Here is a 23,897-nt window from a genome sequence, read left to right as displayed (position 1 = left end):
TCGCTGATCTCCAAGGGTCGCCGCACATGCCTAGATAAGATGGAGAAACTGTTTGGCCCCAGGAAGTCCAGTCCTTCAAGCTCGTCGACACCCCTGGGAAAGGAGGATCCGGTTGCTACCGGGGACACGCTTGTCTTCTCCACCGCTGGGTCTCCAGGTCAAATTAGGCACTGGGAACCGGCCTATATCTCTTTCCTCCCTTTCCAGGTCCGGATTGTCACCGTCTCGCTCAGCGCCGGGGAAAGACTGAGCTGAGTACCGTGGGAAGGCGAGGAAGCACAGTCATCGGTCTCTGTCCTCGCATGAGACTAGGCTCGGGAAGGCACCGGTGCCGGCCAAGATGCCTCCGAAGTGGCCCTGGGCCGAGGAGACATCGCCCTCCATCGAGGTAGAGGGCCCAAGACAGTCCCTACCAATACTGGTGCCAGACATCGGTCTCCTTTGGGACTCTGAGGGAGACCAGGCAATGCCGCCGCCTCCTCCTCCAGCTGTCCTTTCTACAGCCCTGCTCCTCCTCTCCTCCAGGGTATACATATTCAAGTTCTTCAACCTCTCCTCATAAGTCATTTGATGGAGACCACCCACCATTTTGGTCGTCCTTCTCTGGACTGCCTCCATCCTGTCTCTGTCCCTTTTGAGATACAGTCTCCAGAACTAAACACAGTATTCCAGGTGAGGCCTCACCAAGGACCTGTACTAGGGGATTATCACTTCCCTTTTCTTACTAGATATTCTTCTAGTATTCTTCTAGCATTCAGAAGAATGCTAGGCTGCATAGAGAGAGGAATATATAGGAAGAAAAGGGAAGTGATAATCCCCTGAACAGGTCCTTGGTGAGGCCAATGCGGTGTATCTAGTTCAGCCTACCACGGCGTTTGAATGCCACCAGCTACCGCACCAGTCTGTGGTGGTGGTGGTGGTGGAGTCTTCCCTATGGATGCCCTGGGGAGTTCCATGCTGGTGGCCTGCATTGCCTGCTACCAGTTGTACATGGGCCAGCATTCCAAGAACCTCTAGAAGCAGGTTCAAGATCTGGTTGAGCGCCTGCCTCAGCAATTGCAGGAGGACTTCTGGAAAGTGGTCCAGCAGGGCTTGGAACGCAATAAGCATGAGGTCTGGTATGCATATGACGTGTTTGAGACATCAGCGAGAGTGGCCGCAGTGGGCATTGGAGCCTGCCGCATGGCCTGGCTCTGAACCTTCGATCTCCATCCAGAGGTTCAAGAGCACATTGCAGACTTGCCCTGAACCACAGAGAATCTCTTCAGCGATAAGATTAAGGAGGCAGTAGCATAGCTGAAGGATCATCATAAGACCCTCCAGCACCTCGGACTCGCTGTCCTCAGGCAAGAAACCTTCACGGCAAGGGCTGACGCGCCTCTTTTACTGGCCGAACAGGTACTACCCGCCAGCAACCAGGGTGAGGTCTCAGTGGACTGGCCCCAGGACCCACCCCCAAGGCAACAACGAGCCCCTAGGACTCAGCCGGCGCCCCAGCAAAGCCACGCTATGGGGTTTTGACTGGCTGGGAGGGAGTGCAAGCCAGCCATCTGTGCCCTCGACAGGGGGCCCTCCGCTCGGAGGTTGGCTGCAGTTCTTTGCAGACCACTGGCTGTCCGTCACCTTGGACTGGTGGGTTCTGTCCATCATTCGTCGCGGGTACAGGTTGAACTTTCAGGGCGTCCCTCCAGACTCTCCCCTATGTCTCTTTTGGAGTCTTTCAGTGAATCAGGAGGTACTCTTGACAGAGCTCTCCACCCTCAAGCCCATCCCGCCATAGCAACAAAGGAGGGGGTTCTACTCCAGGTATTTCCTGATTCCAAAGAGAACAGGGGGACTCTGTCCTACTCTGGACCCGAGAGCCTTGAACAAATTCCTGAAGCAGAAGTTCAAGATGGTTTCATTGAACACCCCAATTCCTCTCCTGAGAAGGGAGGGCTGGCTTTGCCCCCTCGATCTAAAAGATGCCTTACACCCATATCGAGATTTCCAGAGTACACGGGAAATATATTCACTTTGTGGTGGGTGAGCAGCACTTCCAGTACAGGGTGCTGCATTTCGGTCTGGCGTCTGCACATCACGCCTTCACCAAGTGTCTGGCCATGGTAGGGGCCTAACTGTGGTGGCTTGCAGGCAAGTGTTTTCCTACCTGGACGACTAGCTTACAAAGAGTCACCCAGGAGGGAGCCCTGTGATCCCTACACTACACTATTCGAGTATTGGAGACCTTGAGGTTTCTGGTCAACTAACCAAAGTTGCAGCTCGTCCCATCACCTCAGCTGGACTTTATTGGTGCCAGGTTTGACACGGCCCAGGCCAGGGCGTTTCTACCCCAGGATCGAGCTCTTGATGTGGTGTCCCTGGTGAGAGTGACCTCTCAGAGCCTGCAGGTTTCGGGGCACCATAAAAAGAGCTCTCGGAAGCTAGCCCAAAGACCAACTCTGTCCGGGTGCATTTCAGTGCGATTGGGGCCTACCACCAAGGGGTGGATGGTTCGCCCATCTCGATGCAGCCCATAGTGGAGCACTTTGAGGGGTCTGCTTCAGCCGAAGCTTCCCCTAAGACCCTTCCCCATCTCCGCTGTGTCCTGGGACCTTAATGTCGTCTTGTCCCAGCTTATGAAGGCTCCCTTTGAGCCTCTGCAGTCCTGTGACCTGAAGTACCTGACCTGGAAGGTCATCTTCTTTGTGGCAGTCACATTGGCACGCAGGGTCAGCGAACTTCAGGCCTTGGTGTCATATCCACCTCACACGAATTTCTTCCACGATAGGATGTGTACGGAGGATCACCCTAAGTTCCTGCCTAAGGTAGTGACTGAGTTCCATCCGAATCAGTCAATCGTCCTACCCACCTTTTTTCCCAAAGGCTCATTCGCACCAATTTGGATTGAAAGTTTGGATTGCAAGAGAACCTTAGCCTTCTACCTGGAGCAGACAGCAGGCCATAGGCAGTCCACACAACTATCTCTTTTGACAGGAACAGATTGGGAGTTGTGGTTGCTAAAAGACTCTGTCCAACTGGCTAGCGGATTGCATCTCCTCCTGCTATGCTCAGGTGGGATTGCAGCTTGGGGGCCATGTTGAAACTCATTCTGTCAGAGCCATGGATGAGATCTGCAAGGCTGCGACATGGAGTTCCCTCCACACCTTTGTCTCGCACTATTGTCTGGACAGAGTCGGCCAATGCGATTGCAATTTCAGCCAATCTGTCCTCCGGATTCTCTTTCAGCTGTGAAATCCAACTTTCCTGCCTCTGGCCCATTGTTCAGGTTCAGGTTGATTCCCTGTATTACCAACAGCACCTCGGTTGTTGTGCCCATTGGCACTTGTTTAGGTGACTGTTGGCCCCCTTGTTTTGGGAACAGCCTGTAGCTAGGGATTCATCCACTTGTGAGGACTACCATCCTGCTTGTCCTAGGAGAAAGCAGAGTTGCTAACCTTAACAGGTGTTCTCCTAGGACAGCAGGATGTTAGTTCTCAGGAAACCCACCCACCACCCCATGGATTTGGGTTTTCTCCTAGTTTGTTATTTTATTTTTTCGCAATTTTATTTTACGACACTGAAGAGGGACCCCACATGGACACGTGGATAGTGGCATGCTCAGTGTGTCAGTCAAAGTTTCTAGAAACTTTTACAAACGTTTTCTGTGCTGGGCTCCATCTGATGTCACCCACTTGTGAGGACTAACATCCTGCTGTCCTAGGAGAACACCTGTTTCAGGGAAGCAACTCTGTTTTCTGGATGAAGAATTAAGCTGTTTATGGCCTATGAAGTGAATGTGAAGCAAAGGTCAAAACATGCCAAACAAAAACTGTGGGATAACATTATTCAAAAGGTTCAGACTGGGGGAAGATTATAAGAAAACTTCAATGTGTTTATATACTTTGAGGGACTGTCAGGTCCATCATTATAAAGTGGAAACAATTTGGCACCAAGATTCTGCCATGATCTGGCTATTCCACCAAAGTCAGTAGCTATGGATTAAGGAAACTGCTGTGGAAAGTTAATGTGAGGCCTAAGATTACTTTAGAACTACAGGGGTCCATAAACATGGCCTGTAGGAAGAAAGCCACTGCTGAAGAAAAGCCATATGATGTGCCATATAGTATCTGCAACTAGACAACACTGCACACATTTAGGAGAAGGTTTTGTGGTTTTAGACCAAAGTGTAACTTTATGGTCTCAGTGCTAAGTGCTGTGATGTAAAATACAGCATAACACCCTGCTAACACCATCTCTGCAGTGAAGCATGTTGGTGGCAGCATGCTGTGGGGATGCTTTGCAGCTGTGGGGACAGGGAAGCTTATGAAAGTCTAGGGTAAGGTGGATGATACAAAGTACAGGCAAATGCTGAAGGAAATCCTGCTCGTCTGCCACAGACCAGTACTGGAGAAAGATTCATCCTTTTTGCAGGACAATAATCCTAAGAGCAAAGCAAAAGCAACAGTGGAGTGGCTTTGTAAAAAGAAAACGAAGTTCCATGCGTGGACTGATCAAAGCCCAGATCTGAATCCTACAGAAAATATATGGCCAAGACTGCAGTCCACAGATGATCCCCACCCAACTTGAACGAGCTTGAGCTCTGTCAAAGAACAGGCAAAAACTGAGATAGATAGATAGTGTTGAGAACAGGGGTTTTAGTGTGCCCATGGGCCTCAGCTCGGGCCCCAACCTTCAGGGCCGAGCCAAGGGTTGACAGTGGCTCCACATGGCTGACGGTCTGACCCTCTGCCAGGCCGGCAAGCTCCCAAGGCCAACATCTGAGGATGTTGGAAGGTGAATGGTCCTCCAACCATTCCGAGCCCTTTCGGACCTGCTGCGAGCAGCATGGAACAGCAGGCCTGGCCTGAGGTTGAGGGCAGACGGACCTTGACACGAAGACAAGACTATGAAGATTGATGCAACGGCATCACATGACACGAAGACTTGGGTTGATGCAACGGCATCACAGACGAGACTTGGGTTGAAGACATGACACCAGGACTATTGAAGACGTGACACCAGGATCGATGCAACGGCATCGCAGACGAAGACTTGACACCAAGGCTGATGCGAAGACATCACGGACCAGTGGTCGATGCAACGGCATCCCGGACCAGGGTTGATGTAACGACATCAGAGACATGACACTGAAGTGCAGACATAACGAGGAACCCGGAATCCAGACCAGATGAGAAGTAGGGAAGGTGGACATTGGCACTGTCTCTCAGGGCGCCCTACTTAGGCCACCTGCGGGACTGAGTTGCAGACCACCCTGTTCCACTGCGCGCCCTACATAGCCCTTGCAGGCTGGTCACGGACCACGAGGAGAACGGGACAGCGCAGGAAAGATCCAGGACATGACGGCTCGAGAGCGCAGGACACCAGTCCACCTGCAGGCCACTCCAACCCGGGAAAGACGTCGTCCGAGGGAGTCCGGCCCACAGGACCAGAAGGCTCAGGAGTGTAGAAGACGAAGACACAGGAACAAACATCCAGGAAGGCAAGAACACCAGGACGCAGAAGATCATGAAGACACCAGGACACCTGGACGAGGACCTCAGGCTATGAAGACATGACGTGGCATGACGACAAGACAAGACGAGATGAGGAGCTCCACAAAGACAATAGAAGACCTGACGGAGCTCTGGCAGTCAGGAGCCTCCAGAGTGAAGTAACTCTGATGCAAGGCGACGAGCAGACTGACGGAGCAGCCCTTTAAAGGGCTGAAGCAGGAAGTCCAATGAAAGGTGGGGCCAGCACACTTCCTGTGCCTGGCCCTTTAAATCTTGAAGAGAGGCGCGCGCCGGCACCTAAGGGAAGCAGGAAGAACTGTGCAGGATCGCAGACAGTGGCCTTCACCGACGACTCCACGCGCAGACGCAGGCAGGACCTGAGGGGCAGGCCCTGACGTCGGCAGCGGCTCTAGCCGCTGCAGGAGGCCCCAGGGGTGGCTCCAGCCACTACTCCGACCCGGGGATGCGGCCTTAGCGCCGCGAAGATGGAAGGCAGCGTTGGGGGCGGTCCAGCCCCGAAGAAGGCTGGAAAGTCCACGGCTCCGGCCGCAGTGAAGAGGAAAGACACGGGCGGCCTCCGGGGAAGGAAAGTCCACGGCTCCTGCCGCGCGGGGGGGGGGGGGGCAGACATCGGCGGCATCACGCCGCGAAGATAAGGCAACAAGGGTAGGTAAAACAGAGCCTGCTAGCGGGGGGACCCGCGGGCAGCGTTCATAACAGATAGAGGATTTATTGACCGCCTTTTTGAACATATAGCAAGTATATAAAAAACAATATATTGGCATTGTTCAATAGGTACAAAATAATATAGGTACACTTTGCACTTAAAGGTAGTCAGTCATAAGTTATATGAAAGCATAGTTGTAAACTATCAACTGTGGACAAGGCAACATTAGATAGAGTTCACATTTTACTTATTTACAATGATTTGATCCTGAACTGCTACAAAAAAGCTTCCACCACAAATCGAGTCACGGAATGTGAAGACTTATACAATCAAGACTTTTTAAACTCTTAATTACTTTCGGAATTTCTATAAATTGTTTTTTCACAATAAAAGTGTAGAATTTCTTGTGTATATCAATGAAATACTACTCCAATTCATTTTGGTTTGCATTTTTATGAAAGCAGAATGTGAAAAAAACATACAAGTAAGTAAAGACTTTTACAAGATGCAGTACTTTTCTGTATTTATATGTACATGCATACAATGTAGCAGCACATATGAAAATCTAATTCTAATCACTATTACTATATTGTACATCCATGGCAGTTATCAGTCATGGTACATACAATACACAGAAACAATGAACAAGAGTAGATAAAAACAAGATGGCCCATCTAGCCTGCCCAGCTTTATAGTCTCTTCTTATCCCTCTGTGCTTATGTTTTCTTGAATCCTCATCTACACCACCTCCACTGGGAGGCCGTTCCATGCATTCGCCACCCTTTCTGTGAAGAAATACTTCCTTAGATTTCTGAGTCTACCCCCACCCCTGTCACCCTTATCCCATGATCCCTCATTCCACAGCCTCCTTTCTGTTGAAAGAGACCTGCCTCCTGTGCATTTATTCCTAGATACTAGAGAAGGAATGAGCTACCTGACAAGGGCTTCCTTCAGCCTGGCATTTTGCTCTTCAAGTTGTTTGACCTGATAGCTGGATGCTGCTCCATCTGAACCTGAAGAAAGGAACAAAAGGGGAAGATCCCTCAAGTCAGTATTTTCAGCAAAGACACAGAAGTATCAAAAACGTTAGGGAAAAAAAGAGCCAGAACACAGTTAGGCAAATATCCTTCTGCTTTCCAGAACAAGAGTGAAAAAAAATAAGCAGCATGTCTGACAGCACATGGAAAGTGTTCCATACGCACACAAAGCTTTCCAAAATGCTCTGGAAATGCAATGCAGATAAAATGACCCATAAAAGTTTGGCTCATTATTGTTGTGTACTAATCTGACAAATGCCTTGAGATGCTACCATTATTACTTTAATCACACCACAGAAGTCTAGTCACACCTCTAGTCTTTGTATTTTTTTTAAAGAGTAAATAACAGATTTACATATATTGAATAAGTATTTTAATATTTTTGGGAATATACATTTTCCCTCTCCATATTAGACCATTACTACTTTACCTTTTTCTTCAATTTCATGTTTGACAATTTCTAAATCCATTGTGAGCTCCTCCACCTTCTCTTTCAGGGACTCTATTTCCTGTTGGAGGGATTCAGACCTTTCCTCAGCCATCTCTTTGTCCAGAGTTGCCATCTCAATAGCATCAGCTGTATCAGCCATTTCCTCCATGTAACGCTCTTTTCCTTCAAGGGCTTCTTTTGCTTCCTATGGTGAAATACAAGTACTATGTAGGCTTCAAAAAAGTATAGAAAGCTGCAATTTTCCATAGAAAAAGAAATATAAAGAAAAGGTCTCAAGATATGATGGAGGGAGAGAGACTCAGAAGAAATATTTTACTGAAAGCATAGCAGATGCCTGGAACAGCCTACAGCAGCTGTGCTGAAAAGCAATATTGTGACAGAAGTTAAACTTGTTTGGTACAGATATAGCAGGCAGTTAAGAAAAAAGGGCTGAGAGATGGGGCAAAAGATACTAAGGAGGGAGTCCCAAGATGTTGGTTCAAATATAAGACAGTGTATGATCATAAGACCTGCCAAAGTGGATCAGTATCTTGTTTCCAATACTGATCAATCCAGGTCCCAAGTACCTGGCAGTATCCCATACAGTAGATAGATCCCATGCTGCTATTGGTTAATAACAGTTTATTGACTTCTCCTCGAGGAATTTGTCCAAACAAATCCTCTGGTAATGAATTCCAGAGCTTTATTTTGTGTTGAGTGAAAAAGAATTTTAACAGATTTGTTTTGAATGTATTACTTACTAACTTTATGGAGTGCCCTCTAGTCATTGTATTTTTTTTTAAAGAGTAAATAACAGATTTACATTTACCCAATCTATTCCATTTATGATTTTATAGACCTCTATCATATTTCCCCCCCCCCCCCCCCCCCCCCCCAGATGTCTTCTCCAAGCTAAACAGACCCAACCTTTTTAGCCTTTCCTCGTAGGGGAGCCATTCCATCCTCTATCATCTGTACGTTTTCCAATACAACTCGCAGTGAACAGAACTGCACAAGTACTCTCTAGGTGTCGTCTCACCATTGAGCAATACAGAGGCATTATGACATTCGCCATTTTATTCTCCATTTCCTTCCTATAATTCTTAACATTGTCAAAGAAAATAAAAAGAAAGAAAAGAGTCTCCTCACACTGAATTTAGAACTTCAAAGTATTGTCCACTATGACACCCAAGTCCTCTTCCTGGGTGGTAACTCCTTATACGGAGCATAGCATTGTGTAACTACAGTGTGCATTACTTTTCCCCATGTGCATCACTTTGCACTTGTGCACAATAAATTTCATCAGCTATTTAAATGCCCAGTCTTCAAATCTCACAAGAGCCTCCTGGAATTTTTCATAATCAGTTTGTGATTTCCCTTGGAATAATTTGTATCGTCTGCAAATCTGATTGCTTCACTCATTGTTCCCTTTTCAAGATCATTTATTTATTATTATTTTATTTAAAGTTTTTTATATACCGCCGCTCATCAAAGATATCACGTCGGTGTACAGTGAACAGGAACTTACGCCGGAGCGTTATACATTTAACAGGGTTAAATAAACATTATACATATAACAAAAGTAAGAATATATATATTTAAACATAAAACAAGTAGAATCTTTTAAAACCGAACTATCATTTAGGTTTAACTGAGCTGAATTGAACAGGACTGGAAAGTAAAGGGATATTAGGAAATTAGGTATGAGAGTAGGGACAGGTTAGGAGGGGTTGGATTTATAAATTAGGGGTGATAAGAGAGGGAAGAAACATTTATAAATATATTAAAACATTTTATTATTAATAAACAAATAATATATTAATAAACAAATAATATATTAATAATAATTATATTAATAATTATATTAAATATATTAATAATAAACAAATAATATATTAATAAACAAATAATATAACAAATTAATAAACATTTTATTATTAATAAACAAATATATTAAACATTTATAAATATATTAAAAGGCACCCAATCCCAGTACAGATCCCTGAGGCATTACATTTACCCGTCTCCACTGAGAAAAAAAAAAGACCATTTAGTCCTACTTTCTGCTTCCTGTCTTAACTAGTTTCAGTCCACAATAGGACACTGCCTCCTATCTTGTGACTTTAATTTTTTCAGAAATCTCCAATAGAGCACTATGTCAAAAACCTTATGAAAATCCAAATACACTATGGGGTAGATTTTAAAAGGTGCATGCGGGCATACACGTACGTGCGCTACCCGGCGCGCACACATGTACACCCGATTTTATAACGTGCGCACGCAGGTTATAAAATCCAGGGTCGGCGCACGCAAGGGGGTGCACGCGCCGAGCCCGCTCCGAGCCGCACTACTATCCCCCATTCTCTACCCCCCTTTCCCCTATCTCCCCTGCCCTTTCCCCCCTATCTTTTTTGTCTTTTTTTTTTTTTGTTTCAAAATTTACTTCAGCCCTGGGGATGAAGTAAGTTGCGCATGCCGGCCAACTGCCGGCACATGATCCCTGGCACAGCAGCAAATGGCTGCTGTGCCTGAAGCCTCTGACCCCGCCCCCTCCCTGCCCCTTTAGTAAAGCCCCGGGACTACCACGCGTCCCGGGGCTATAAGCCCGGCGCGTGTAACCTTTTGAAAATCCGGCCCTATATGCATTAGCTCATCATTTCCACATGTTTATTAACCCTTTCAAAATAATGTAGCAGATTAGCAAGGCACGATTTCTTTTGTGTATATCCATGCTTGCTGTGTCATTAAATCATTTCTTTCTATACGTTCTGAGATTTTGTTCTTTAGAATAGTATCATGAGTCTATAGTTTCCCGGATCATCCCAAAGCACTTTTTAAAGATCGAGGTTACATTGGCCACCCCTCCAGTCTTCAGGCATAGTGGATGATCCCATCGATAGGTTACAAATTACCAGCAACAGATCTGCAATTTTATTTAGTGTTCTTTCAAAACTCTGAGGTGGATACCATCTGGTCTGGGTAATTTGCTACTCTAATTTGACAATCTAACTTATTACATCTTCCAGCTTCACATTGATTTGTAACGGTTCTTCTGAATAATCACCTTTGAAAACAGTTTTCAACACAGATGTCTCCCCAATATGGCCTTATCTTATCTAAGTGCACCTTTATCCCTTTGATCACTGAATGGTCCAACTAACTTCTTCACAGGTTTCCTGCTTTGGATATATTTTAAAAAGTTTTTATTATGAGTTTTATCCTCTATGGCTAGCTGCTTTTCAAACTCTTTTTTAGCCTGTCTTATCAATGTTTTACATCTAACTTGCCAATGCTTATGCTTTTTCCTATTTTCGAAATAAGCTTTTTTTGGCTAAAATAACCTTTCACCTCACCATTTAAGCATGCCGGCAGTTATTTGGCCTTCCACTTTTTTTTAATGCATGGAATACATCTTGGCTGAGCTTAAGATAGTATTTTTATAAAATGGTCACACCTGACAAACACAGGGACTGTAACTTTCAAAGGTCCTCAGGGGCATCCATGATGAACGCACATTACAAACTCCGCTACCCGCACACACGATTTTATATTGGCCCTCGCATATGTGTATGTGTGTGTGTGGGGGGGGGGATTTAGTAGATGCGCACAGCAACGGAATAGGCCAGTAAAGAAGCGGACTGGGAGGGAACTTCCTATATTCTTTATCTAACCTGCCTCCCTTTTACCCAACTATCTCCAACCCCTAAAACCCCGCTAACTACCCTAACTTTTTTTTGTTTTAAAACTTACTTGCTTTCCAAGGCAGCAGCAGGATGCGTGGGCCGGTCGGATCCTGGCACATGCTTCAGCGGGACAGCGACCCGCCTGTGCCCCACCCAGAACCTGGCCCACCCCTTTTTAGTTTAGCCCTGCTAATGCGCATACTGGGATATACGCGCGTGGCTGTGGGCCTCTGAAAATCAACATGGCGCATATGGCTTTTATAATTTGTCCTGTAATCTTTGTAGCTACATCTTTCAGTTTTTTTCCCCCAATTATTTTCTTCATTTTATCAAATGTCTCCCTTGGATGCTAGATTGGATGCTAGATTTGTAGATTTACTTAATGTTTTCCCAGTCATTAAGTCAAATTTGATCACACTAGATCACTGTTGCTGAACAGCCCCACCACCATTACCTCCACAAAGAATTAGGTCTAAAATGGCTTCCCCTTTCGTTTGTTCCCAGACAAAATGCTGCATATAGCAGTCATTTATTTCATCTAGAAACTTTACCTCCCTAACATATCGTGATGTTACATTTACCCAATCAATATTAGGGTAATTGAAATCTATTACTTTGCTTCCAAATTTATTAGCTTCCCTAATCTGTTAGCATTTTTTTGTCTATTTGTTCATTTTGGCCAGGTGGAGGTTAGAATACCGCCACTGCTAGACTCTTCCCCATCACACATGGAATTTCCACCCATAAGAATTCTACTGTGCATTTAGTCTCCTGCAGGATTTTAATCCTGTTAGACTCTATGCCATCCCTAATATAAAGCACCACCCTCCTTCCACCAGGTCTCCGAGATACAAATTATATCTACCTCTTCATTCATAAGAACATAAGAAAATGGCATACTGGGTCAGACCAAGGGTCCATCAAGCCCAGCATCCTGTTTCTAACAGTGGCCAATCCAGGCCATAAGAACCTGGCAAGTACCCAAAAACTAAGTCTATTCCATGTTACCATTGCTAATGGCAGTGGCTATTCTCTAAGTGAACTTAATAGCAGGTAATGGACTTCTCCTCCAAGAACTTATCCAATCCTTTTTTAAACACAGCTACACTAACTGCACTAACCACATTCTCTGGCAACAAATTCCAGAGTTTAATTGTGCGTTGAGTAAAAAAGAACTTTCTCCGATTAGTTTTAAATGTGCCCCATTCAGTGCTATACATTCTAAATCTCCCATCTTACTTTTTAGACTTTTGATATTAGCATACAGACATTTCAAAGTATGTTTTTGGATGGTATTAATCTGCTTATCACTTGATGGGGATATTTTGGAATCTTAGGCATGTGGGCTACTATTGATTTTTTTGGGATCTCTCTATTGGGATGCCCTATCTCCTTTATAAGATACCTCCTTTCGCTCACATGAGGCCACTGCAATCAGCCTTACTGTCTCGCTGGGACCCGTTATTGGAGAGTTATCAGCTACCTCTCCTGGAGTCTGTGCGTTCCAGTCTCTTGTGCTGGCTCCGCCAGGACAAGTTGAGCCGGGAAGTGGATCATTACCACCGATGCCAGTCTCTTTGGCTGGGGTGCGGTATGCCAGCGTCAGTCGGTGCAAGGCTGCTGCTCTTTGGAGAAAGCTTCCTGGTCCATCAATCGTCTAGAGACCAGGGCAGTGTGTTCGGCCCCTGCTGGTGTTTCTCCCCTTGGTGAGGGGTCGACCGGTGAGGGTCTTGTCAGACAATGTGACAACAGTGGCTTATATCAATCGCCAGGGGGGTACCAAGAGTTATTCAGTGGCTCAGGAGGTCCGGCTTTTGGTAGATCGCTCTTCCTATGTACCGTTCTGATGGCTCACGGTGCCCCAGACAAATGTAACCCCCCCCCCCCTTTATATTTTTTTTTTATTTAGACAACTTTAAACAAACAGATCAAGGAAGGAAAGAGGCACTTCCCTGAGAAGAGGCAGCAGGCTCCGCTGAAGAAACAGCAGGCTCCGCTAATCCCTCAGGGCGAGTGATCTGGGACCCCAGGTATCAGCCCTGTCTGGCACGGGATGCGAGCTAAATAGGGTCCCCGACCCCCTGTCAAGTGCCTCAAGTACCAGAGGGGATGGCCCCACCAGGTCCTAACAACTCTCTGGGAGGTGAATACAGAATTTCTTTCTTTCTTTTTTGTTTTTTTATATCTTCAGTCAGACTGCAGGCTTTGCACCTTCACCATCTGCTGGAGACAGAGAAATTCTGAGGGACTGCAGGTGGCACCTGGTCTTAAGTAGCAATGTCAGTAAAACTTTCTCCCTCTCCATCTGCTGGAGGGGAAGCAAACCCAGGAGTCTGGACTGATCTGGGTACATACAGGAACGAGCTGTTACTGGATGTGTGAGGCAAAGGAAATTGGAAGTATAATACTGTATATGCAGGAGTACGACAGGTAAGTTTCATAATTGGTACTTACAGTCTATTAGGGTCGTGTGCCACATAGTTAAGAAGACTGTTTGTGACCCTGTGTTCTGCATCTATAGTGAGCTAAAGCTCTCTTGCAATGTAGCGTGTGGAGCAGTTTATCACGGAAATAATTTTGGGTGAGTTTGAAGAACTACCTTATTCTGGAAGAACTGTAAATAAATCAGGTGGGAGAACCTTGTACTGATAGTGTTTTTCCCCCACTTTGAAACAGAACCAACGCCAGCAAGAGGGGTGAATTGGGATATGCGCATATGCATCCTTGAGGTCAAGGGAGCACAAAAGGTTGTTTGGTTGGATGAATGGCAATATTGTGCTGAGTGATGTCATTTTGAATTTCTCTCAGTGAAGTTGTTTATTTAGAGATCTGAGGTTCAAGATTGGACAGAAGTCCCCCAATTTCTTGGAGATGAGGAAATATTAAGAATAATACCCAGTACTGTGCTGTGGCAAGGCTATCTCTTGGATTGCATTTTGCTGCAGTAGCTTGCGAGCCTCTTGAGACAAGAGGGGGCAGTGAGAGAAATTCAGATAGTAACCCTCTCAAACTATCCTTAATACCCGTTGGTCCGTGAATATTTTGGTCCAGGTGCTAAGGAATTGTTGAATCTCTCCTCGATCATTTCCTTTATTGCTATGGCTTGTTAAATGATTATTTTTAATGTTTTTCAAATTAAATTATGCATCATAGAATAGCACAGATGTGTTTTGTCTGATCACTCTGTCTGAAAATGTGTTAGAAAATGTGTTTCTTTGTAATCATGCATGTACGGTGTAGTCAGTTAAATCATGTTTATACTGAAAGCATATGAAATCCAATTTTTACTATTATTTAGATGAGGGCCTCTTTTGAGATGCCTTCCAACTTCAGACACCTGTGTCCTTGGAGGCTTAAAACAAGTATAAGAAACTTTACTTATCTTTGTTCTTGGAGAGTTAGAAAATGAGAGCCCCCACCTGGCTACCCTTTTCGGGGGGGGGGGGGGGGGGGGGGAGTTAACTTTCCTCAATTGGGATGCCTTCCAACTTTATCATCTTTGTCCTTGGGGCGGGGGGGCTTCAAAATCTGAGCCCCCACCGGCCTGGCTGTTCTGTCTATTTAAACCCCTTTTAAGAACAGTACGGGAGAAGAACGGTAGCGGAGCAAGATAAACTCTCACTGACCGCACGAGAGAGACAGTAAACGGGCTAATTGCTTCATGAAATTGGTAAGCCTTTTAGTTATTTTCTGCTAAGAGAACCCTAGCTAGTATTAGCTAAGCATGTACTAGAAATAATTTATTTTACAAGAAAAAATGTCTTTAGTAGATATTTATCTAATTGCTATAGTTGCAATCACTATTGTTATCATACTTATAGCTCTGTACTGTTTAAGATAAGATTTGAGAAGTATAACGCTTCATAAGCTAATAATAAGATAACGTATCTGAATAAAGAGACTTATTTTTATACATCCAGACTGGTTCATTTCTCTAAATAACTCTATTGGGGAACTCTCATCTCTAAATAATAAACTCCTTCCATAATGGCTGGAGGGTCTTATGAAAGGCAGGATAGGAGCAGAGCATATCCTGATTTTCACTGACAACTCATGTTTTCTTAAAATGCTACATATCTTACAAATTCTGCCAGGGGTATGTAAACTTATGAGCACAACTGTATTAACTTACCATAGCCCAACAGTCCTTGATTATGCCCAACGCTTTCTTTATTCTTAAGATTACTTGTCAAAAGATAAACAGGGTAATAAACAGAGAATAGTAGCTCAAATATAAGTTGTCAAATGCTGGATGCCAGGCATTGGGATTGATCAAACTGATGCATTAATGGAGAAATTACTTACCTGATCATTTCGTTTTCCTTAGTGTAAACAGATGGACTCAGGACCAATGATAGCAGTTGGAGACGGATCAGATTTTAATCTGACGTCAGCCCTAGTACATATACCCCTGCAGGAAGCTCCGCTCTTCAGTATTCTCTTCGAAAAGCAATTGTGGATATATATGTGACTGAAGAACTTGATTAACGTGGTTAACTTTGATTAACTTGAACTGGTTGATGTGGATATAGCTAGAAACTGCCAGTGCACTTCAACCAAGAAATGCCGACACCCGGTAGGTATGGGTGTCCTAATTAGAGGGAAGCTTGGCTTACCCATGTGTGTCTTGCTCTCGGGAAATTGTCTCCCGAGGTTTCCGTGATTGTCGGCAGCCGTGGGTGGGATACTGAGTCCATCGGTCTACACTAAGGAAAACAAAATTATCAGGTAAGTAATTTCTCCATTTCCTAGCGTGTAGCAGATGGACTCAGGACCAATGGGATGTACAAAAGCTGTTCCCGAACCGGGTGGGAGGCTGCCCATGACCCACTTAGTACTGCCCTTGCGGATGCTGTGTCCTCCCGAGCCTGAACATCCAGACGGTAGAACCTAGAGAAGGTATGAATGAAGGACCATGTCGCCACCCGACAGATCTCGGCGGGTGACAGCATCTTGGTTTCCACCCAGGACACTACCTGGACTCTAGTGGAATGGGCCTTGACTTGTAGAGATGGAGGCTTGCCTGCCTCTACGTAGGCCGCCTTGATAACTTCTTTGATCCAGCAGCCTATGGTTGCCCGTGAGGCCGCTTCCCCTTGTTTCTTCCTGCTGTAAAGGACGAAGAGGTGGTCCGTCTTTCGTACGGATTCCGACCTTTCCAGATATCGGACTAGGAGTCTGGCGACGTTAAGATGGTGAAGGCGGCGAGATTCTTCAGAGTCCTTATGCTCTTCTGGCGATGGCAGCAAGATGGTTTGGTTTAGATGGAAGTGAGAAACCACTTTTGGGAGGAAGGAGGGGATCGTGCATAGCTGTATGGATCTTCGTGTGAAACTGAGGAAGGGTTCTCGACAGGACAGTGCTTGAAGCTCAGAGATGCGACGGCCGAACAGACTGCCACTAGAAATGCAGTCTTCAATGTTAGTAGTCGGAGAGACAGACCGCAGATGGGTCTGAAGGAGGCTCCTGCTAGGAAATCTTGGACTAGATTGAGATTCCATAGAGATACCAGCCACTTTAGGGGTGGTCAGATCTGTTTGACCCCTTTCAGGAAGCGGGAGACGTACGGGTGAGAGGCTAGGCTGCCGCCCCCCACCTTGGCTCTGTAGCAGGCCAATGCGGCCACCTGCACCTTGATGGAGTTGAGAGACAACCCCTTCTGTAAGCCGTTCTGCAGGAATTCCAGAATCGTGGGAATCTTGACTGTCCACAGGAAGATGTCGCGGTCTTCACACCAGGCTTCGAATATTCTCCATATTCATATGAAGGTTAGAGACGTGGAAAACTTGCGTGCTCGAAGCAGAGTGTCAATCACCGCCCCCAAGTATCCGCTCTTCCTCAGGCGTGTCCTCTCAATGGCCAGATCTAAGAGAGAATCAAGTTGGGTCTTCGTGGAGGATCGGGCCTTGTTGGAGCAGATCCCTGTGAGGAGATAGAGGAAGAGGGCTCCCTGTCAGTAATCTTCGCACGTCTGCGTACCACGGTCTTCTTGACCAGTCCGGGACCACTAGAAGTACTGGTCCCCTGTGGTGTTCTATCTTGCGGATGATTCTGCCCAGTAGCGGCCATGGTGGAAAGGCGTATAGCAGGATTTCCTGTGGCCAGGTCTGGACGAGAACATCGATCCCTTGGGATTGTGGTTCCCGTCTGCGACTGAAGAAGTTGGGAACTTGGGTGTTTGACTGGCTTGCCAGGAGGTCCATGGCTGGTGTTCCCCTGCAGTTTATGATAAACTGGAAGGCTGTGTGTGACAGCCTCCATTCCCCTGGGTCTAGACATTCTCTGCTGAGGTAATCTGCAGTGACCACGTCTTTTCCCGCGATGTGGGTGGCTGAGATCTCTTGTAGGTTTGATTCCGCCCACGCCATTAGGGGGCCTATTTCCAGGGACACCTGTTGGCTTCTGGTTCCTCCCTGGTGGTTGATGTAGGCCACTGTTGTGGCATTGTCCGACATGACTCTGACCGATTTGCCCCGGAGACTGTGACTGAACCGTAGCAGGCTAGCCTGACTGCCCGTGCTTCCAGTCGGTTGATGTTCCATCCCGACTCTTCCTTGTCCCATTGCCCCTGGGCGGTCAGTTCCTGGCAGTGGACTCCCCACCCTCGTAGGCTCGCATCCGTGAGGAGCAGGATCTAGGTTGGTGGGGATAGCCTTACTCCCTTGCTCAGATGGTCTTCTTGTAGCCACCATTGTAGCTGGGTTCCAACTTCCTCCGGGAGCTGGAGGCGAACGGAGTAATTCTGGGACATTGGATTCCATCGTGACAGTAGAGAATGCTGTAGGGGTCACATGTGAGCTCTCACCCATGGGACCACTTCCAGTGTGGATGTCATAAGCCCAAGGACTTGGAGGTAGTCCCACACCTTGGGGTGAAGACTGCTTAACAGGTTTCGCAATTGGTTCATCAGTTTTGTTCTCCTTGTAGGAGTCAGAATGACCTTGTCTTGTCTGGTGTTGAACCGGACTCCCAGGTATTCCAGAGATTGGGAGGGCTGCAGATAGCTCTTGTTTGTGTTGACCACCCACCCGAGGGTCTCCAGTAGAGTTTTGACTCTGGTGGTCGCCTGATGACTTTCCTCTGAGGATTTTGCCCTGATCAGCCAATCGTCCAGATATGGGTGTACGAGGATTCCTTCTTTCCTCAGTGTCACCGCCACTACAACCATGATTTTGGTGAACGTTCCGGGTGCTGTGGATAACCTGAAGGGTAGTGCCCGGAACTGGTAATGGTGGTCCAGGATCGCAAAGCGTAAAAAACGCTGATGCTTGTGATGGACCATGATGTATAGGTAGGCTTCTGACAGATCCAGGGATGTGAGAAATTCTCCCGGTTATATCACCCTTATGACTGAGCGTAGGGTTTCCATGCGGAAGTGAGGTACCCTCAGGTGGCGGTTAACGGACGAGGTCCAGGATGGGCCGGAACGTACCCTCTTTCTTGGGAACGATAAAATAGATGGAATAGTGCCCCATATTTTTTTGTTGCATGGGCACCAGCGTTATGGCCTTTAAGTCGAGCAATTTGGTCAGTGTAGGTTCCACTGCCACCCTCTTGAAAGGGTCGTGGCAGGGAGATTTCACAAACTTGTCCGGAGGGATGTTGTGGAAGTCCAGATAATATCCCTCTTGAATGATAGTTAGGACCCACTTATCCGAAGTTATCTCAACCTGCCCCCTATGGTTTCTTCCTGTGGATGGGTCGGCTGATCTTCATTGCGGGGTGCGACTGGAGCCTGGACCAGCGCCGGCTCCCCTTTTGGTGTGTTTGTTCCGAAAGAACTAGCCCCTGCCTGCGGGGCAAGATGCTTGATATGTACTTCTGTACGGTTTGACGCGCTGTGATCCCCTGCCCTTAGATGTTCGGGGGGGGGGGAGGGGTGCTGGCTTCTCTTGTTCTTATCCTCCAGTAGCCGCGGTACTAGGGATTGGCCCCATTTGTCGGCTAACTTCTCCAGTTCCCTTAAAGGGCATTCTCGTGAGTCTAGTCTTGGATGTCGCGTCAGCTGACCAGCTTCTGAACCAGAGTTGTCTTCTGGCTGCCACAATGGACGAAACACCTCTGGCTGCGGTGCATACCAGGTCGGAGGTCGCATCCGTGAGGAATGATACTGCTCGTTCTAGTGCTTCGACGGGTGTGGTGGCATTCCTGGTCTTTGATAAGCAGGCGCGTGTTACCACGGCACAGCAGGCCGCGATCTGTAGTGATATAGCTGAAATGTCGAATGACTGTTTAAGGATGGATTCGAGACGTCTGTCCTGGACATCCTTGAGTGCCGCTCCTCCCTCGACTGGGATGGTAGTGCGCTTTGAGACCGCGCAGACCATGGCATCCACTTTAGGGAATGTCAGGAGGTCTTTAGCAGCAGAGTCCAGGGGGTATACGGCTGCCAGGGTCTGTCCCCCCTTGAACGTGGCCTCCGGAGCCTCCCATTCCAGGTCAATCAGCTGAACGGCCTGCAACAAAGGGAAATGGTGGGAGGCCTGACGGAGTCCCTTGAGGAGGGGGTTTGTCTTCGGTTCCCCTGTGGCACTCGTGCCTGGGATAGCGAGCTCTTTCAGGCTGTGAGCCACAAGGTCTGACAGTTCGTCTTTAGCGAAGAAAGCCTCATGGTTTGGTAGGTTCCGTTCCTGGAGGGATTTCCCCTTCCTCCAGGGAGTCTTGATCCTCGTGCAAGGTGTCCGTGGCCCCAAAGTTGGGGCTTTTAGGCAAAAGGGGCACTTCTCTGGGTTTAGTGGGTCCCAGGATATTTGGGTCCTCTGGGGCAGGCTGTGGCTGTGTCTTCGGGGGCGCCGGTTACATGTGGACAAAAGGTATGTAGGCCTTTGAAGAATTCTACCCAGCAGAAAGATGCTGGATCTAAATTGAGCAGTAACACGTTCCCGGGGAGCCCCGTTTGAGGGAGGCTTCCGCCGGGGGTAGCCATATCCGGTGTACTGTTGGTGGATCCAGATCACAGTACCGCCTGGAGAGGACCTTGGCCTGGTTCACTCAGAGCCTCCTTGCACTGTAGACACAGGGCCGTGGCGTCTTCATACTGCGAGGCTCTGATGTGGCATGCTGGGCAGAGGCCCTGAGCCTTGAGCTTCTTGTCCAGTGGTGCCATGGTTTGTGCATGTAGGACTGTAGAAAACTCCGGTTTGTGCATTCAAGTGTACACTGGGAGGCTTAGTTATGCACTCCGGGTGCACCGAAGTTGTGTGTGTGTAGGTCGGATGCGCGCTCAATAAGATGCACGCGCTGCTGTGCGCACAGGTTTACTTATGCACCCATCACAGTGAAGCGTGTGGCTGTGTGCCTGGCACCCTTGTGTGCATTGCTGTGCGCACGGCCTTATGCGCGCGCAAGTGATTTTGTGCGCACGGCTCGCCTCTATGCGCACGGATCGAATCAGCGGACAGGACGGCGATCAAGTGAAAATGGCGACGGCGACCACACGAGCAATATGGCTATCACCTCGGAGGGTCTCCACGTGGGAGGACCCTCATGTCGGACCGGGGTCTAGCCCGGATAGGGCTGATCAACCCGTTAGCAGTGACGCTGGCTGGTGAGCGATGCAGTTATTCAATCCTCGGAGACCGGAGACTTTTAGGAAGTTTTCTACCTTATCTTGTCTCGGCGTTTCCCGGTCTCGTCCCGGGCGGTCTCCGGCTGCGGGGGGAGAGGGAAATACCTTCACCGCCGCGCTCGAAGTTGCACCCGCTGCCTCTCAGCCGCACCCGTTGCCGAGGGCTAAGTCCACGCCGGGAGTCGGCTGCCGGACAGAGGCCTGCCTCTGAGGGATTGCGGAAATCACCTCAGGAATCTCAACTGCGGGAGGGACCCGTAGGTATCACTGCAGGAGAGCGTGGCTCGTCTGTAGAGATAAGTTTTCTTCTTTGTTTTGGATTTCTTTGGTTAAATACTCTAACGCTGTGCAAGCGTGTGTAGAGTCCGAACTGCTATGGAGACGGAAAATACTGAAGAGCGGAGCTTCCTGCAGGGGTATATGTACTGGAGCTGAAATCTGATTGAAATCTGATCCGTCTCCAACTGCTATCAGTTGGAGGCGGTCCTGAGTCCTGGTCCTGAGTCCATCCGCTACACGCTAGGAAATGCAATTGCACGAGCACTGATCAAACTGGCTTACAAACCATGTAGCATCTAGGATCTAAAAACACTCTAGATTAATGATAAAAATTAAAAAATTAAAAAAAAAATTAAAAAACGAATACCCTAGCTCCATCCAGCACATACCGCCATCTCGGCAACGACATTGCTATACAAGCCTTCGAACCCATTGCTATATCAGAGACCAATTTAGTATTGAAGAGAATGAAACCATCATCGCACCCATTTGACCATATCCCTTCCAAACTACTGCTGCTAATACCAGATACCATCTCCAAAACCTTGACTGACATTATCAATTGTTCCTTAGCCCAAGGAATTTATCCTGACGACCTGAAAGTTGCTTCTATCAAACCCCTATTAAAAAAACCTAACCTTAATCCTAAAGATCCATCCAACTACCGCCCAATATCCAACCTTCCTTTCATAGCCAAGGTTACAGAAAAATTAGTCAACACCAGATTATCAGAATACCTCGAAGAAAACAACATATTATTCCCCACTCAATACGGCTTCCGAAAATCTTTAAGTACAGAATCACTTCTCATATCTCTGACAGATTACCTCATCATGGGTCTCGATAAAGGTCACGCCTACCTGCTGATACTCCTCGACCTATCGGCGGCCTTTGATACCGTGAATCACTCCCTTCTCCTAAATCAACTAGCGAACATCGGAATAACAGGCTCTGCTCTTGCCTGGTTCAAATCATTCTTGGGAAACAGAGGATATAAAGTCAAAATACATAACAAAGAATCACAGTTTTACCCTTCCACGCTAGGTGTTCCACAGGGCTCCTCTCTCTCCCCCACGCTCTTTAACATTTACCTCCTACCCCTATGTCAACTATTAACCAATCTGAACCTCAAATACTTTCTATATGCAGATGACGTCCAGATTGTCATCCCCATCAAAGAATCCCTTACTAAAACTATCAAAATCTGGGAAAACTGCTTTCAAAATATTGACAACCTCCTCTCCAGTCTAAATCTTATCTTAAATTCCGCAAAAACCGAACTCCTCATAATCTCCCCCAAAAACAGCAACCTCACCTCAAATCCACCAACCGGCTTTCAAACTTCACATGTAAGAGACCTAGGAGCCATTATTGACAATCGGCTAAATCTAAAATCTTTTATTAATCAAACCACAAAGGACTGCTTTTATAAATTACATGTCTTAAAAAGAATCAAACCACTTTTCCATTTCCACGATTACAGAACAGTTTTGCAATCGATAATCTTCTCTAAGTTAGATTATTGCAATTCTATTCTATTAGGTCTCCCGTCTTCTCATACTAAACCTCTTCAGATGGTTCAGAACACGGCGGCCAGAATTTTGACAAACACAAGAAGAAGAGACCACATATCTCCAATTCTCAAAGACTTACATTGGCTGCCAGTGCACTACAGAATCTTATATAAGTCCATTACTACCATCTACAAAGCATCCCATCAACTCTCTCCGCTTAACCTCCAAATCCCTTTTAAAAAGCATTCCTCAGCCAGACCTATCAGAGAGTCCTACAGAGACTCATTACAGGTTCCTCCTGCAAAAACCTTTCACCATATGACACTCAGAGACAGGGCTTTCTCTACAGCAGGACCTACCTTGTGGAACTCCATCCCACCAGAACTGAGACAGGAACCTTGCCTCCCTACATTCAGAAAAAGACTTAAAACCTGGCTATTCATGAAAGCCTTTCCAGATACCAACTAAACCTACTCTCAACTCAAGCAATTAAGACCTCCCGTCAGGGTAATCAATAACCTTTGACAACTCCGTAATGTTCTTACTCATTTAAACTGGCAGGTTTTTATTTACCTTGGTTATTATCTTTTATCTCATTGTTAATCTTTCTCTCGCCTTCTCTACATTCCAAGTTTGCATTTTATCCCTGTTTTATTGTAACTGCTACTTTATTCTTCTATCACATGTTAATGTTCTAAGTTTTTTAAGTATTTATCCTCTTATCACACCCTGTTATTTGTAAACCGGCATGATGCGACTCCCATCGCGAATGCCGGTATATAAGAAATTCAAATAAATAAATAAATAATACTATCTTCAAAATGTGAGATGCAATGGGGCAAGTACTCCGATAAATGAACATGGCCCAAAGTATGGCAAATTTGTATGGAAGGGATTTATGAAAGTTATCTAAATTAAAACAAAAAAACCTCATGTAAAAGTTAGGAATTGACATGCAACCCTATTGCACAAAAGCCCACACACAGCTGAGGAAAAAGAAAAACAAGCTATCATACTTAGTCAATAATTAAAAGAATGCACAAAAAACTGCTTCCTCTATGGTGGATAACAAAAGCATCACCTGAGGCATAAATCACTGAGGTCCATATTCAGTCACTGTCCAGATTGCAAAGTTAACTGGATAAACATAACCAGCTAATTTTGGAGGGATATTCAGTGGTGCAGACACACAACTGAATATAGATGACTATTTTAAAGATAGCC

At 46.6% G+C, this 23,897-nt stretch overlaps 1 protein-coding gene across 4 annotated transcripts in view; it reads right to left on the bottom strand.

Moving 5' to 3' along the window:
* The window catches only part of LOC115087474 (dynactin subunit 1-like), a 314,922-nt gene that overhangs the window by 174,549 nt on the left and 116,476 nt on the right, over window positions 1-23,897 (bottom strand). For all 4 annotated transcript variants that reach the window (XM_029594711.1, XM_029594702.1, XM_029594721.1 and 1 more), the window contains 2 exons: window positions 7,630-7,834; window positions 7,097-7,175 (listed from right to left, as the gene is read on the bottom strand). In XM_029594711.1, coding sequence (XP_029450571.1) covers window positions 7,097-7,175; window positions 7,630-7,834 — 284 coding nt within the window. The remainder of the gene's footprint in view (window positions 1-7,096; window positions 7,176-7,629; window positions 7,835-23,897) is intronic.

This window comes from Rhinatrema bivittatum, chromosome 1 (assembly GCF_901001135.1).
Source record: "Rhinatrema bivittatum chromosome 1, aRhiBiv1.1, whole genome shotgun sequence".
Taxonomy (NCBI): Eukaryota; Metazoa; Chordata; class Amphibia; order Gymnophiona; family Rhinatrematidae; genus Rhinatrema; species Rhinatrema bivittatum.
This window is presented reverse-complemented; position numbering and strand designations above follow the sequence as displayed.